General features: G+C 44.1%; 1 protein-coding gene across 1 annotated transcript in view; it reads right to left on the bottom strand.

The window, feature by feature from the left end:
• Positions 1-16676, bottom strand: part of ABLIM3 (actin binding LIM protein family member 3) — a 101131-nt gene that overhangs the window by 61141 nt on the left and 23314 nt on the right. Inside the window, 1 exon segment of the mRNA XM_081135333.1 lies at positions 1739-1876. Within this exon segment, the coding sequence (XP_080991459.1) occupies positions 1739-1876 (138 nt within the window).

The following is a 16676-nucleotide window of genomic DNA, read 5'->3' as shown; positions in this document are numbered from 1 at the left end:
TTGAAAAGGTCTTGCTTATTGCTCTTGAATTCTGAGACCACCATGCAGATGAGTCTAAGCCAGCCTACTGGAGGATGAGAAGCCATATGGAGCCACTCAGGTCAACAACGGCTTGTCAACCGCAGCCAGCTGACCCACCGTGTCATCATGATGAGGCAGGCAGCTCAGACTGGAAGAAGTGCCCAGTTAACCCAGAGAATCGTGAGCTAAAAGATGGTTTTAAGCTATTGAATTTTGGCATAAATAAAAGGTAACAAATACACTCTCTCAAGACTATAATTGCAGAGTCATAGCTCAAACCTCCTTATAACAATTCTGTTATCTTTACCCTTTGTCCTACCTCAGTTTCTGGTGATGTAAAAATGGTCACTCACCAAGATACTCTTGCAGGTCAATTTGCATTAAAGGGGTTTGCAAATTCTCAACGTAAAATTTAAACTGCATCAATGAAAATACATCCCACATATGCCTCCATAAACAAAGCAGGGAATATTTAACTTATTTGCTCAGTGATGAGTCCAGTTAGATCCTGAGGAAAGAAATCCAGGATTTTTCTCAATGGCCGGGGACGTTAATCTCAAATACATGAGGCTAAGGTTGGAAGCAGTTACTAAAATGAAAGATCTGGAGGGTTTAATTGACCCTAAATTCAATATACATCAATGGTGTGGAGTGGCTCCTCAGGACATATCAGTCACATTAATGCAGTTCTTGCTATCCTGGCAGCCTTGAGGGCTGTGCTCTGTTCTGGGCACTATGTTGTAAGAATGATAGTGACAAACCAGAACAGATCAAGGAAGAAGATCCCAGGGTGATGATATAAGTTGGGATAATTTCAGTGAGGCCCAGTTTAAGGATTTGTAACATAACTGGGCAAGAGGAAGACTGGCTACAAGTATATGAAGTGCAGCAACAGGGAAAAGCTAACACAGAGTGCTCCTCACACTTCAGGAGGACAAATCAAGAACCAGTAGGGAGAAGTTACAGGTTTGGGGTCAGACCGTTTGTGGGTTTCTAAACCCACAGGGCAATCCAACATCAGAACGGTGAACAGGAAGCTTGGAAGGCAAGTTCAAGAAATGGGTCATCTGTCACTGGGGAAGAGCCAGAGGTCTCTCCAGGCTCTCTCAGCTGAGTCCCTCTTACTTCTGCTGCTAGCTAGCTTTCTTCTCTAGGAATTCTTAGCTCAGTCATGTCTAGGGTTCTAGAAGTTAGCCACGGATAAGCTGCAAGAATTAGAGGTAACCCAACATCCATCTGCTCACAAATTACAAGCCTTACTAAAGTCAAGATGTACCTTCTCCGCTGCTAATCTTAACCCTTGAGTATTGCCACACTGTCATGGAATAGGTGTTCACCTCAGAGCCATGTTGAATTTTCGCCAGGACAACTTGCTCTTTCATTCAGTCTCAAATTGATTTTTAGGCACAAGGCAGGACTCTTTTAAAGAGGTATAAGGCAAGCTTGCAGGGTGGCCTTTTTCCTTCTGGGTCAGCACTATCACTCTGGGGTCACCAGGCTCCCTCTTTTTTCCATATCCCAACACTTCCCACTCCCTTCCCTCCCTCTTCACTCCACACTGCTTAAGGGACAATTATCATAACAGACTCAAGGAAAGTCTCTTTAGGCTGATATATATCAATTGCCTACGTTTGTTCTGCCTGCCTCTGTGGCATGTCCCTGGGGTGGGAGCATGGCCAGGAATTGGAGAAGGGAGCTGGGAAATCGGGCCTCCTACCTTGACAGGTGAAGCATCTGATGTGGAAGTGGTTATTGTGGACGCGAACCACCTCCCCTTTGCAGGTGTCTCCACATCGGTAGCACTGGATGACATTGGAGCTGCCCCGCGGATTGTAAGGATTCTGCTGATAAGGAACTGTGGAAAGAAACAAAGAGATCACCATCCAGAAGGCCCTCATTCTTTAAAAACTTTGCCATAACACATTGTTATAATCTTAACTGGAAGAAAAGGCAGAAAGCGTGCAAATGACGAGCAAAGTACCTTCAGTATATCATCAGGCTGAATGTGCCAATCCAAGGCATCATTAGAAGGGGAGTGGCACTAAGCAGAGTCCATAAATCTCCTTAGGCAGGCAGAGACTTATGAGTGAGCATGAACTTTCCTGGTAATGATAGAGGCCAGATTCACAAATGAAGAAAAATAAAAGAGGAAGTAAGGTATTTCAAGGTAAGTAATCCAGAAATACCATTTTTTGGGTGATCTCTGGATCAAAGCCAGGCCCCACACTTCTCAAAGGGAATTTAGGTCTTGCAATTGACTCATGGGTCTCAAAGAAATGGGTGGCTAACACTGCCTCCAATGGGCCTTCTTGTTAAGCAAGTTACATCCCCTCTTGCACCTCAGTTTTCACATCTAGATAATGGGTGTGGTCAATGGTAGCACAGACTTTCCATAAAAAAGGCACAAAGGGAGACACTCCAGTAGGAAGGAGGTTGAGAAGGGGACTCATCTTAAAGCTGCCTTTGAACAGCACTTTCTATAACATTGAGAAAATGTCAAAAGTGCATAATTGAGAAAAAAGAGGTGGTGGTGATTTGAAGGGGTGAAGTCACTGGGGGTTGGAGCTCAGTGGACAGCATTTAACGATGTTTAAGAGCTCTACCAGCCTATTGAGTCTGTCATTCCCTTGCTTTGACCTTCTCATGGCTACTTTTCTAAATCTCCCTTCCCTAAGGTAGACTTTGCTTGACCATTCTAAAATCTGGTCATCTGGGATTTAATCATAGTAGGCAACTGCCTAGAATTCCAAATCTCAGGGTTGGGAGGGATATTAGCAGCTGTCTGGGCCAACCTCGTTATTAAGTGTTGGGATAACTGCCAGTGAGGAATGGAGCTTTCTGTCTTGTAGGAAGACCCCAGTGGCACCATGGAGGAAATCACTCAATTACTCCATTCTCAAAGTGGAAGTAATAGTCCAAAAACTTCTGCTCATACTCTGTTAGGAGAAGGCTCACTCTTGTCCTGGCTATAAGTCTGACTGCCTGATTGGAGGGGAATTGGTGTCTTTTTAAATTAATTAATAGAAAAGCAAAGGCTATTTATTCAGAGCTCTCTCTAGCAAGGGAGTCAGCCCCCATCACTGGCATTTTGGTAGAGACTCAAAGGCAGGCAGAGGAATGGTAAAGCTTTCTGTTGGGATAAGGGAAGGATCCAGGTTTGCCCTGACTGGTGGCTGTGGGCCTGGGGAAGTTCTAGGTGGTCAGGTAGAAGTGGGGTGTCCTATGTGACTGGTTAGGGGTGCACATTTGGCTCTCTCTAGTTGGTCCTAAATAGGAAGCAGGGACAAAAATTAGGAATGAGATCCAGGTACTTCACTGATTTTTTTTTTTACATTCAATATTATTTTATATAAGTTTCAGGTGTACAGCATACTGGTTAGACACTAATATAATTTATGAAGTGAAGCCCCTGATAATTCTACTACCCACCTGGCAATACATAGTTTACAATAGTACTGACTTTATTCCTTATATTGTACTTTTACATCCCTCTGACTATTTTGTAACTATCAATTTGTACTTCTCAGTCCCTTCTTGGTGTCTATCATTTAGACATGTAGACTTACTGGCTAAACTCTGAATAAGCACATTGTGAGTTACTCTGAACTCACAGGAACCTTGAACTGCAAAAGAACTTAGAGATCACATAGTTCAGAGTTTCTTGACCGAGTATAGTAGTTGTTATGTCTGTTCACTGAAATTTGAATCAGTTATTCCAGGCACATGAAGGATTGCACATGGTGACCTGCTTGGCAATGAAATGTAAATGGCAGGTGTGTCACTTCTAATTAAAAGCCCTACGAGCCAGTATGTGATCTGCCATGTTGCTTTCCCCATAGCCTAGCATCCAATGACACCGAGCTGCTGTGTAGGATGCGTCAGCTTAGATCCCTGATTGAGGAATCGTAGAGCAGTCTAACCCGTGATGAACGTCTACCTCGAGCAAAGACACATTTTTGTTGTTATAGTCTCTAAGATTTTTGTTGCTGCAGCATACCCTGACTGATACACCTGGGATTTACTACTTCTAATTAAGTATAAAACTTGGTGTTGTGTACATTTTCCTGTGGCTTTCTTCAGATTTTCAAAGATGATCTCCGTAACTGATTTAATCCACTCTCCTCTTTTTAAAGACAAAAAGCAGGACTTTCGATTATCTTCCACTCAAAGGGGTCCTGAATCATACGTGTGCTGTAAGGCAAAGAGCTACTTCCTTAGCCCTGACTATGCTTCTGACAACTTTGCTATCTGAGGTGGGAGAGTAGTATCCTCACACTCTTTCTCTCATGAGTTCGTGCCCCTCAGTCAACTCTTTTTTCCTGTTTTTAAGACAAAAGTTAAATGAGTTAGCAGGTTAACTAAATCATGAATTAACTTATTAAATGGATTAATACACAGAAAGCATTTCAAAAAGTGCATTAAGTGCTCCACCGGCATCACTGGTATCATGACCATCACATTCTCCCCACAGCTCAGCATCCTGCCTACTCCCCAGAATGTTTGCAAGCGCTCTCTTTAGTCCTGTCTCCTTTTCTTTTTTCTTATTCCTGCTCCATGTCCTTGGGAAATATTTCATTCTCCTCTCTGCCCCTAATTTGTGAGAAAAATATGACCCTGTTTATATGAGCAGTGTGGTGATCTGTTGCTGGGGGAAACAAAGCTGTGAGTCTGAAAATAAAATAAGAACAAATAGTATAATCATCCCCAATGATTAGAGCTCTTGAAATACCCAAAAGTCCCTCCAGAATCACTGCACAAATTTTCATCTACCTCTTCTAACTCAAGAACCAACTTCCAAGATCAAGTAGATTTTTTCCTGATTTGATTTTCTGGAGAAATGAATTTGTGATCATGGTCTTCAGTCAAAACTCAGTCTTTGAACCACTCAGAAAGAAAGGCAAAAAATCAGAGTGAGAGTGAGGAGATGGATTGGGAAAATAGGCTTTCTGGGGCCATTTACTGATGGGGCCCCCAGCTTTGACTTTGTTGCTTCCCTCAGGATGAGGGTACTGCTTTGGTGATGTTGGCTGTGGCCAGAAATCCACAAATGTCTGGTATTTGTAAAAAAAGTCCCATGAACAGAAATGCACACATTGGTGGTACAAGTTCTTTCAAGACTGTTGATGTAAGCTGTGATTATAAAAGGGCAGCAGTGTAGCAAGATTGGAGCTTTTAGATGTGTGAAGACCTTTCCTTATCCAGACAGTACCAAGAGGAACTCTGGAGGTCAAGGGAAGCTATGCTGAGATATCTCACATCTGCTTCTGCGCTGGAAGCCACCTCATTTCCAATGAGATTTTGTTTCCTTGGCTAATTAAATCAGCAACTTAATCTTACCCTCTCTGTATGTAGGTATGTATGGAGGATGTCTTTCCATAGATCTGTAACCTGTTCTCCCCCTAAAACACTAAAATTTCATTGTTCATTGTCTGCTGGTTATTATTTCTACTAATTTTTATCTCAGAAGGTACTAAATGATTCATCTTAGAAAGCCACAGGATTTATAACATTTGTCTTACAGGCAAACATCTTTTGAATTCTAAATTGACTTACATATGCATTTTTGAACTGCTTCATGTGTTAGGAACTGCCCATCCCTGAGAGCAACATTTGAGAACAGACAGCCTCAAAGGACATTAGCTCTGCTTACTTGTGAAATAATCTACGAAGTTAAAAAGTTTAGACACATGGATCATGTGATATGTTTCTGAAATGTGTGCAGGGAATCTCTGGCTTCTGTTTAGTGTTTTTTGATCAATAAAGGACACCTCGGAGAGACATTCCCAGTTACTAGTCCTTAAGCAGTGCTGTCCAATAGGACTTTCTGAATTATAGAAATGTTCTATATCTGTGTTGTCCAGTATATTGATCACTGGCCCTATGTGGCCAATAGGCACCTGAAATATGGCTAGTGTGACTGAGGTACTTAATTTTAAATTTTATTTAATTTTAATTAATTACACTTAAATAGCCACATGTGACTAGTGGCTGCCATAGTGGACACTGAAGCCTAATAGTTTCACAAATGGAACACCAGGCATTGAGAGTGGAACAAAATAAACATGGTTGAGTTCTATTTATATAAAAATAACATACAAATTAATTCAGGACTACCACCTCAGAATTAAATCTTTTTTTTTTTTTTTTAATCCCTGAAGAGCTTTAAAGATGTATTTTAAAAATAATTTGCAGTAGGAACCAATTACACACCCATTCACCCATCCTGAATTTGATCTGGAAACAAAAGATTCTGAGCAGTAAAATAAATACTGATTTTTTAAAAATCACAATTTTTCAGGCACTGCATGACTGAACAATCATAATCTTTCCAAGAATAAAGCAAGAAAATCAGTTGGCAGTGGCTGTCAGTATAATTTTTTATGACAGAAAATCAGCTAGTCAATGCCTATGAGATTAAAAAGGACCGAAACACTAAGTCCTCTTTTTATACATACCAAACCTTCAGCGTTCTAAAAGCAAATACAGTTTAATTCCATAACTAAATTCGCAAGTAAAGCTCTTCCCGAATGTTACAAAGATAATTTAAAATTGTTGGAACACAACAACATACTGGAAGGGGAGGGGCAACTGGCCTCCTGGTAAGCTAAAAGGAGCCCATGAGCTGAATAATTCAGCATCCAGTTCCTCCCTCCCTCTCTTCTTCATCTCCTGTGTTTCTCTCTCATAGACAGAGCTGGGGATAACCTGGGTTCTAATTCCCTCTCTGCTATTACCTAGTTTTATAATCTTAAGCAAATCATCTAACTTCCCCAGGCCTCAATTCCCTCTGTAGTCTCTGAGTCAGCTTGGAGACAATGATTTATAAAATTCCCTCCAATTAAAAATTGATTCTGGCTCTATGAGTCCTTTTCTGTGCTTCTTTCTCTCCCTCTGCACTTTCTTCTCACCACTAACTGGTCTCACTTTTAAACTAACTGTGTTGTATGTTATCAGATTTATTAGTCACTTTTAAAAGCAGATAAAGGCATTCTTCCTCTCTCGTAAAAACATGACCTAAGCTATGTTCTCTTTGCTGATGTGGTGCCCACACAATACTTTTTCCTCCCCTGAGGGTCACTTGACCTTGTAGATAACAGTGTTCCCACATCCTAATAGAGTCGTCTTTAAAACAGTCTTTAAAAGGTAGAAGCACCCATCTTATGCTGGGGTATAATTAAAAGAGTGACAAAACTGACTCGGAGACAGTATAACAACTGTGAATAATTGGCTAGAAGTGTAATAAAAACTGTGGGGCTTCTGGTTGAACCTCGAAACATCAAGCAGAGAATGAACCGATTCAGCAATGAGCTCACAACAGCCCAGGGCCCAGGAAAACAAGTGGGTGCAGCAGCTGTCACACATCAGCTTCCCCACCGCTCATTAGAGCCCAAAGTATCCTGGGTGTGTTCACAGGGATGCGAAAACACGGAGGAGCAGACGCCAGTGTGGATCCAGGCATCTCACAGGCAGAAAGCCGTCTGCCCGAAAGGTTAGGGCGGGGCCTGTATATAAGAGTAACCGGTAGTTACCAACGGGGACCTTGCATTCGATTTGGGAGTTGAGTCATGGCCCATGACACAGATCCCGTTTGCTGTGCTGAGACCTCATGCGCTGGAAGGGAGGAGAAGGGCGGGCACAGAGGTTAAAGGTGTGGACGCTGGAGTCAGGAGGGCTTGGTTTGTGTTCCACTCCTGCCCCTTGCTGGTTATGTGACCTTGAGCAAGTTAAGGGTGTGGCACCCATCTCAGTTTGCTCACATCTGGAGTGGGAATAACTCAGGTCATTTATGAGTATTAAATTACTTAAATTATATAAAAGTGCTCAGTACACTGCTTGGCATGTAACTTGGGCTTAATATTAGCAATAATGAAGTTAAAGGATCTCTGAAGTTGTGCATTCCTATCTCCAATCCAGTGTAGAAATTTTTTCTAAATGACCCCCACCACTTGCCACTGAGCTTGGCTCGAACACTGTCAAATCCATTTTTGGAGTAGTCCAGCTTGGGCAAAGGTTTTCTGGTTTTCCCTCCTTGCTGATTGTCAAGAAAAACAAACAAACCCTTGGCTGCAGCCCATTTGCCACCTTAAGTAACCTCTGCTTTCTTCCCCCATCTCTGAGGCTCCCTGTTTATGGGTTTCTGTAGGCTACAGAGGTGGGTGGCTGACATGCTTCTGATGTATCCTGCAGAGGAATGTGTGAATTGGGTGTTTCCTGTTGTGGGAATGAGAGGCTATGAATTATGTTATCCTGGGGCGGTGTATTTTGGGCACATCTGCTGTTTCCAGGAGGACATGTTCGAGTGTTTGTTGTGTGTGCTTACTAAGTGAGCAGTTTGTTTTCTGAAAACTCCGACAGGGAAACTGTGAGAGCTGCTTTTGGTAACCCCTAAGGGTCATGCATATGTCTGTCATCTTGTGTCATTACATCTATATTCCTGTGAATACCTGGAATCAGACTTTTAGAGCAGTGGGGGCTGGGAGGTTACCTACACACTAGATTGTGATCAGTGGCAAGAACCATTTTTGTCTTGTTTGCTCCTGCACCCTCCGTATCAGGCAGAGAATAAGTGCTTAATAAGTACTTGGCAAATAAATAAAAGAATGAATAGAATTAGTCCAGTGGTTTCACTTCACAAATGAGAAAGCTGAGGCCGAGAAGGGAGAAGGGATTCATCTGAGCTCACACAGCAATTTCTGCTTGCATCAGTGTGTGAGGGTATCCATTCTACGATAACAGAATGAAAGACAGGGCAAACCCTAGAGAGTGAGCTGGGCTGATACAGAGTCCCAGGGTCATGGTAAGGTGGAGAGAGGATTCACAAAAGGCGACATTGCAATATTGGAGCCATGCTGAGGTTTAGCGTCAGCATAGGTAGGCTGGGGGGGTCAGTGTTCCAGGACGCAGAAGCATAGAGTTTAATGGAGCCATGCATGAAGAAATAGAAGGGGTAAATGCATAAGGAAAGGTCTGGAAGGATAAGACACAGGATTTAGAGAGTAGTTACTCTGTCAGGAACTGTGCCAAGCAAGTTACATACATCATCTCATTGAGTTTTCATAACTGAGGGGATATTACTATTATCCTCATTTTACAGATGAGGAAACTGAAGCCCAGAGAGCTCAGGTAACCTGTCCAAGGTCACAGTTAGTGAATGGTAGAGGTAGGATCTGAACCCAGGCAGTCTGACTCTAGAACCTGTGTTCTCACCACCAAGCTCTACTGCCTGCCACACAAAAGTGCCAATAGTGGCTACCTTGGGAGGAAGTGGGCTTGGGGAATCTAAAAGGAGTATCTAATTTTTCTGCCAACAGTAATCATTCACCCATTATCCGGCTGATTACAAATGTGCATACATATACATCTCACAGATATAAGGATAATGGTGGAGGGTCTAGAGTACAGTCCAGGAACCAGGGAACAGCAATTCAGCATCTACAGCAGATGACGAAGGAGCTGCGATTGCTGCCCCCAGGCCCAGCCTTGAGCAGCTTCCCTGGCGCCAGCAGGTTCAGCCTGACAGGTGTGCGTGCCTGGTCCCGGGGAGAGGAAGGCTCTGCAGGTGCTGGCAGCTGCAGCAAAGCAGAGGTCGGAACACCCTGGGAATCCCCTCGTCTCTGCACAGATGGCCCCGGCCTGGCCACAGTTTCCCGTGTCAGCAGGTCAGTAACACAGTCTGTCACCCCAAGACCACATTGTGAAACCTTTGCTGTGACAGAAACTCCTCCATAGTCTCTCTGCCAGGCCCATCAGCCTGTTCCACAGTCATGGCATGTGGTTGGCAACATGGCTCACGCTGCCTTCTCCAGAAATGTGTTGTCAGGACATGTGTCGGAACGGCACGCTCCTGGCCAGACAGGCTGCTCTTGCCTGACAGCCAGCTGCACGCTAGAGCTATAGCAGGAAGGATCTGGGCCAGACCCAACAGGCCTTCACCACAGAGGTGTCACCGGCAAGGAAGCCCGAGTTGCCTCCCATGACAGGAGTGATGTACTCTCTTCACCTGTGTGAAGTCACTTGATAAAGTGGGAACTGCATTTTGTCATTTGTTTTGCAAATCCAGAAAGCTGTCCAGATACAATGCCACAGAGTAAACTTTTCACTTATTTATATATTAATCTTATGATTATAAAAGAACTGTATACATCTGATTGCATTCAATAAAAGACTACATTTTTAAAAAAACACAAAAAACAAAACCTCATTTTTTTCTTATAACTCAACTAGGTCCCTATTTCAAGAGAGGAAGAAACTAAGTTTCAGCCACTTTGCCCTGCACTCCCCCCCCCCCCCCCCCCCGCAACCCCTCTACTGCTCGCTGGGGTTGTGTCGGGCACAGGGCCTCTTTCTAAGGACCCAAACAGATCCAAGTTCTCCTTTCTTTTCCTGAGGCTCTCCTCCCCACTCTGGACCAGGGAATCATTTTTGTTAGCTGGGGGTAAAGAAGCCCCTTCTGTCTTCTCTAATTTATGCTGTCTCTGGAATATTTAGCTTTGTAATAAATCCTTCCTGTTCTGAGGGCACAGACTTTTGAAACTCAAAAGCCAGGAAGCGACCCGTCTTGTCCCTGGCTTCTGCTGCCCATCCTGGCCCTGAGGCCTCGCTCAGTGAATAGAGGGAAGGGGGGGAGGGGAAATACTGGCGAATATTTCCAACATATCATCTCGAGACACTTGGCCCCGGGGCTTTAGGAGTATGATATACAGAGCTGCATAAGAACGGCTGAGGAATAGCCAGGATTTGATGAAGAAGGGAAATCCCCAGGGTATGCTCTTGCCACTGCCCTGTCCCTCACTACCTTTCCAAAGCCCCCAGGCAGGGACACTGAGGAGCTGCAAAAATAGCTGAGAACAGCTAACATGAATTGGGCAATGACTACATGCCAGCCCTGTCACCTCATTTCATTCTTACAACTCCATGAGACAGACACCATAAGATCCCTATTTTAAAGATGGGGCATCTGAGTCTCAGAGAGGTTAATTCATTTGCCTGAAGTCACACACGTAAATGCTAGAGCTAGAGTTCAGACAGGCATCAGTGGGTCTAGAAGAGGCTCAGTTCTCTCTCTCCCCTTCCTCTACTTGGGGGCCTTCCCAGCAGGGCCTCCTCCTGCCCAGTGTAGCTTGAGGGGAAAAGGGGGACCTGCCCAAGCACCCCAAGCAGGGAGAACAGGGCTGCCTTGCACTGGGACCTTGTGGTACCCCTTTCCAGCATCTCTATAGCTTATCTGAAAAATACTATTTGGATTTTATCTGGGGTCCTGGAAACCATGTTGGAAATAGAGGAACTTCAGGAAGCCAGCAATTGTCTTGGTTCTGTGAGTGACTCAGTCCTTTGGCCTCTGAGCCAGAGGTTTTAATACTTATACAATGTTTGCTTCCTGAGGCTATGGCAGGCCATCAAGCCCTGATATATTGTGGGAAATCCAAGATCATCAGCTGTCACCCGGGCTTCCCTTGACTTAAAGGTTTTCAGTATCAGAGCAGAGGATACATAGTAAATATCTAGTCTAGAGGTTTCCTTTTTTTTTTTTTTTAGCTATGAATCCTTTCTTGAAATGAAGAAATGGCCTCCAGGTTATATTGATTCCACTGCAAACCACGCATCGAATGCAAACACACGATGACCTCGTGGTCATTCAGGGAAATCCCCTAGATAGGGACTACTTCCATTGGATGTGGCTCCCAGACATGCTTTATTTGGTCGGCTTGGTGTTTGTTTTTAAACCCTTCCTGAGCACCATGGTTGCTACTTCTTCCTTTGGCCTCACGCCTGGCCAGCTTGCCTCCTGCACTGCCAGTTGCTTGCAGGCACTGGATTGTGATACCGCCTAGAACCCAATGAGCTGCTGTGACTGCAGTGGGTAGGGCCTGGCATGTCACCTACTTGTGACCCCCTCTTTCCCCAAGGTAGCAATCGAGGCCCCTTGTCATCCACAATCTCACCTTTACAGATACAGCCCTGAGGCTAGGGAAGGGGAGGAACTTGCTCAGGGTCCCCATCATACTGGCCACATCAGGGCCAGCGAGAAAATACCCTCTTTTCAAACCAGGGACAGTTTGCCTAAGGACAGGCCAAAGTGAGGTGTAGGTGACACACGTCAGGGAATTCTCAAAGCCATCCCAAGCAGCCTCAATTCCCAGAGGGCAGAGGTTTCCTGGAAGTATCTTCTTTGGTGTCTAAAGTGCTTGTCCCATTGCTCAAGTTCTACAGGGCTCTTTCTGATGGCCTCTGTAGTCATCCTCTCACGAGACACTCCTACAGTGTGACTACACCACAATAGCGGCTCCCCTCACAGAAATCAGACCTGACAGCCAGGCCCAGGGCTGAGAGGATAGCTTGCCATCATTCCACTACATCCCATCTCCCTCCCTCCCTCCCTCCCTCCCTCCCTCCCTCCCTCCCTCCCTCCCTCCCTCCCTCCTTTCCCTCCTTCGTCCTCTGTCCTGCTAAGATTTCTATTACTATCTGGTTCTTCCTTGTTCCCTGAGAGGGAACCAGTTCCTTCTCATCTTTTTACTCTGCCATTAACTTTTTGAGAGACCTCAGGCAGGGTACTCCCCATTTGGGGGGTCACTGTTTTTCTATCTAGAAAGTAAAAGGGTTGCATTCTGTTTCCTTTCAAATCCAATATCCTAGGCATATTAAACACAGTTGCAATACAAAATACTTTCAGGGGCCAGGGAGATAACGTCAGTGGAAAATCGACCCAAAAGGGGACCAAACTGGCAAGACTGGCCTAGTTAAAGGAGAAGTACTGGGTCCCAGAGGGTTACTATCCTGCAGATACACACCAAGGTCGCAAGGAGGCCTGTGTTGGGGGCTGGATTCTGCCTGCAGGCCACCAGCTTGGGATCTCTGCACCCAGACAGATAGATGACCACAAAGTCACTTCCAATTATCATCTGAGAAAAGTCACATGCTCACCACATGCCTGTAGGATCTGGAAGAACAGAATACTCCTGAAATGAGGCCTCGCAGAGCCCCAGGCTGCATAAGAGAGCACCATATAAACATATCACTCTCAAGGTCTCAGTGACATTACTCAGGGACAGGCAGAAGTTTTCAAACTTTTTTTGACCATGATCCACTGGAAGAAATTAATTTTGCCAAATGACACAGCACACAAATATATGCAACAAAAGTTTCACAAACAAAACTTATTCTAAGTATATATGATACGTCCTGATTTTTTTTCTATACCATTTCATTGCAATACTTTATCTCATTTTATTTAAACGTGTTGTTTGCAACTCAATAATATGTATAAGATCAGAGGTGAAAAGAATTATAAAGATTATTCCAGGTTTGCACTGTCCAGTATGGTAGCCATTAGTCATATGTGGCTATTCAAATTAAAATTAATTAACTTTAAATAAAATTTAAAATTCAGTTCCTCAGTCACACTAGCCACATCTCAAGTACTCAAAAGCCACATGTGGCTAGTGGCAGCTGTACTGAATAGCACAGAAATTGAACGTTTTCATCACTGTAGTAAGTTCTATTAGACATTCCTGACCTACAGTATTGCAATGAAGAAACCAAGGCCCAAAGCCCCTCAAACAGATGTATTTTGAAACTGGGTGTATAGATTGGGGACAGATGGATGTAGCCTCGAAGATGTCTGCCAGTGGTCACAAGAGGAACAGGATAAAGAATGGGCCCTTGCGGATTTATCCTCACTACAGGATACACAACTCAAAGTCTACGTCCTGCATTCCAAAAGCAAGGTGATGGATCAGCCTTCACAGAAAAGCAGAAGCAAATTTTAATCCCTCTACATGGTACTTATGGAGTGGTTTCTGTGAGCTGGAGAGAGAATAGGCTATGGAGCCTGTTAGATCTGGGTTCAAATCCAGACTCTTCCTCTCACAGGCTTTGTGAGATTGAGCAAGGTGCCATGCCACTGAGCCTTAGTTTTCCCCATATGTAAAATGGCAATAATAGTATTTATCTTTCAGAACTTTTGAAAGGATCAGAGGTAAGGCATCTAGTGCATTGTCTGGTATATTTCAAGTGCTGTGCCAAAGCTTGCTATAGTAATGATAACAGCAACAACAACAATAAAATGAAGCTAAATACTGTGGAGATATAAAGTAAACTCAGCTCCTACTTCAAAGGAATTCCAGGGTGGAGTAGGAAGATTGTTTTTTATCGTTTATCTAATGCTGAACCCAGTACCTGGTACTAGCCAGCAATCAATTCATACTTTCCGAATGAATGAATGCTGAGTATATATCTCTAAATGCTCCAGCCTAGGGTAGAGCTTGGTAAAGGAATCAAAGCAGTCCAAACATGGAGTACTAAGATTTTTAAGAATTATTTCTGATGGGAAAGAAAAAAGAAAGAAAGAAAGAAATGGAGGCAGCACCATGGAGAGATGGCATTTTAATATTTTTCAGTAGATCATTGATACGTGACATGTGGGATGAAGAAGTCGACATGACAAGTAACCAAGAAAAAGAATAAAAGGACTAAAAGATAATAGGATGAAAGGTGAAGAATATTTCCTTTTGAAATAAAAGACTTTATAAAAACAAAGGCCCTCCCAAAAAATCAAAGGACAAAAGTTGCTTTTTCATCTTTAGAAAACAAAGCATCATTCGGTTTCCAATTTAATTTGTATAGTCTGGGGGTGTGGGGGAAACTGTTCACTCTCTCATTTGGCCCACGTGTAAGGCCCTGCAAACAGCTTTTTTTTCATCCGTAAATGTAGTGGACATCTGTTGTTTTGCTTGTTCAGCATCTGCTCTCTGCTTCTTCTGGCAAAGGAACCTTTCTTTTCTGTGGGGAACCCATTCCGTGGGGTTTGGGTGGGCTGATCCTGTTCCAACACAGGAGTGGAAAGTAGCCGAAGCCTAGCCAATCAGAGAGCCCCAAGCCTCTTTCCACATAATGGGCAGGCACGGGACATAGTCCTCTCTGGGGTTTTTGGAGCTCTTGGAGAAGCCATCTGGGTTGCCTAGCCAGAGGAGGTGGTCTGGGGTGCCTGGTGCCATCTTGCCCCCCACGATGAGAGAGCATACTAGAGATGGAAAGAAAGAATGAACAGGTCCCCAAATGCAACACTTTAGTCTGTGGATCCAGATGGGCCTGAAGCCCCTGTACTTACGAATTTCCCAGGTATACTAACCAATATAATGCAGTCCCTTTCTAAAAAAGCTGAGTGAGTTGGAGTTGGGGTTTTGTCAATTGCAACCAACTACTAATATCCTAATTAATCAGTTTCCCATCTGAATCACAATCTATTAATTTAAATTAAACAAATATTCCTGTACCACTTCGTGCTGGGCCTCATGTATCTAACATGACCCACAGCATCTAGCTGAGGACACGGTGATGGAAGAGGTGCACAGGTCCCTGCCTTCGTGTGACTCACACTCCAACTGTGGAAATGGTGGGGGCTAGGAGAGAGGAAGGGGGACTATGGTAGGAGACACTGTTGTTTCCTTCCCAACTGACATTCGTCTTTTCCTCGGCTAACCTCTCTCCTGGGAACTCATTCTTGTTTACCCTCCCCTGAGCGGCCATATCGTTCAGGAAAGGTTGTGACCCGACCTCTCCCAGACTTGGGGAAGGAGTCTTGATTGGCAAAACTGATTCTGATGATCTCATTCTTTGACAAGTGATTGACTTAGGCAAAAGCATGCGATAGACCCCTGGCCACTGAGACACAGGGGAGGGTGGGCGGGAATGAGAGGTTTTCTTTGCTCTTCTTGGCTTCTGGAGGTTGCTGTTCACCTGGAGTGCTGGAACTGCAGCCTTACTGCCCATGATGAACTCTGTGGGGAGCCACCTAAAGTGGAAAGAATCCGGGTGCTTGAGACGATGCTGAGCCTCTGAATTAACCTGCCCCTCTTTGGGCTTTCTATTCTGTAAACTAGACATGTCTAGATGTTTAAGCCACTCTTAGTCACCTGTTGCTGCAGGCACTCTATGGAACCAAGGGTGCTATACTATGGGAGCTTCCAGGTAATCAGGAAAGCTTCCTGGAGCCGCTCTGGAGATGAACAAAGTTAGCCAAGCAGAGGTGGGTGAGACGGAGTGGCCGATTAGCAGAAGTCAGTGGTGGAAGTGAAATGGGAACAAACTCCTCCATGGGGGTGCTTTTTGCTACATGAGTGTTTGTCAAAGTCATCAGCTAACTAACTACCTGTTTCAGAATCACCAAGGGAGGAGGTGTGGATTGTCAAAGTGCCGATTCCTGGGCCCTACCCCAGACCTATTGAATCAGACTTTAAATTTCAAACAAGCTGCTATGCAGGGGTGTGTGTGTGGGGGGGGGGGGGGTGTGTCTTTGGTTCACTAAAGGCTGGGAACCTTGGGTTAGTGACCAGAAAACTCACACAATCTTTGGCATTGAGATGAAAATTTTAGAAATCTTGGTATCTGATACTAATTCATAAAAAGTGCTGTCAGAAAACATGCCAAAATCCTTCAGAGTATTACACAGTATATTTTAGCTGGTGTGTTTGCCAACCTTCACAAATGTTTAAAAAAGTTGACTGGCAATGAAATGATGTACTAATAAGGTAGATTAAACACACATTTAATTCACTCAACCCTGGCAGATGGTTTTTGTTTTTAAAAATTTAGTTTTTCTCTCCATCTCCACCAGCCCTGGCCCAACCAAAAGCATCTCTCACACCCAGTGGTCT

Source organism: Miniopterus schreibersii, assembly GCF_964146895.1.
Source record: "Miniopterus schreibersii genome assembly, chromosome: 4".
NCBI classification, from domain to species: domain Eukaryota; kingdom Metazoa; phylum Chordata; class Mammalia; order Chiroptera; family Miniopteridae; genus Miniopterus; species Miniopterus schreibersii.
Note: the sequence above shows the minus strand (reverse complement) of the source record. Positions and strands in the feature narration are given on the sequence as shown.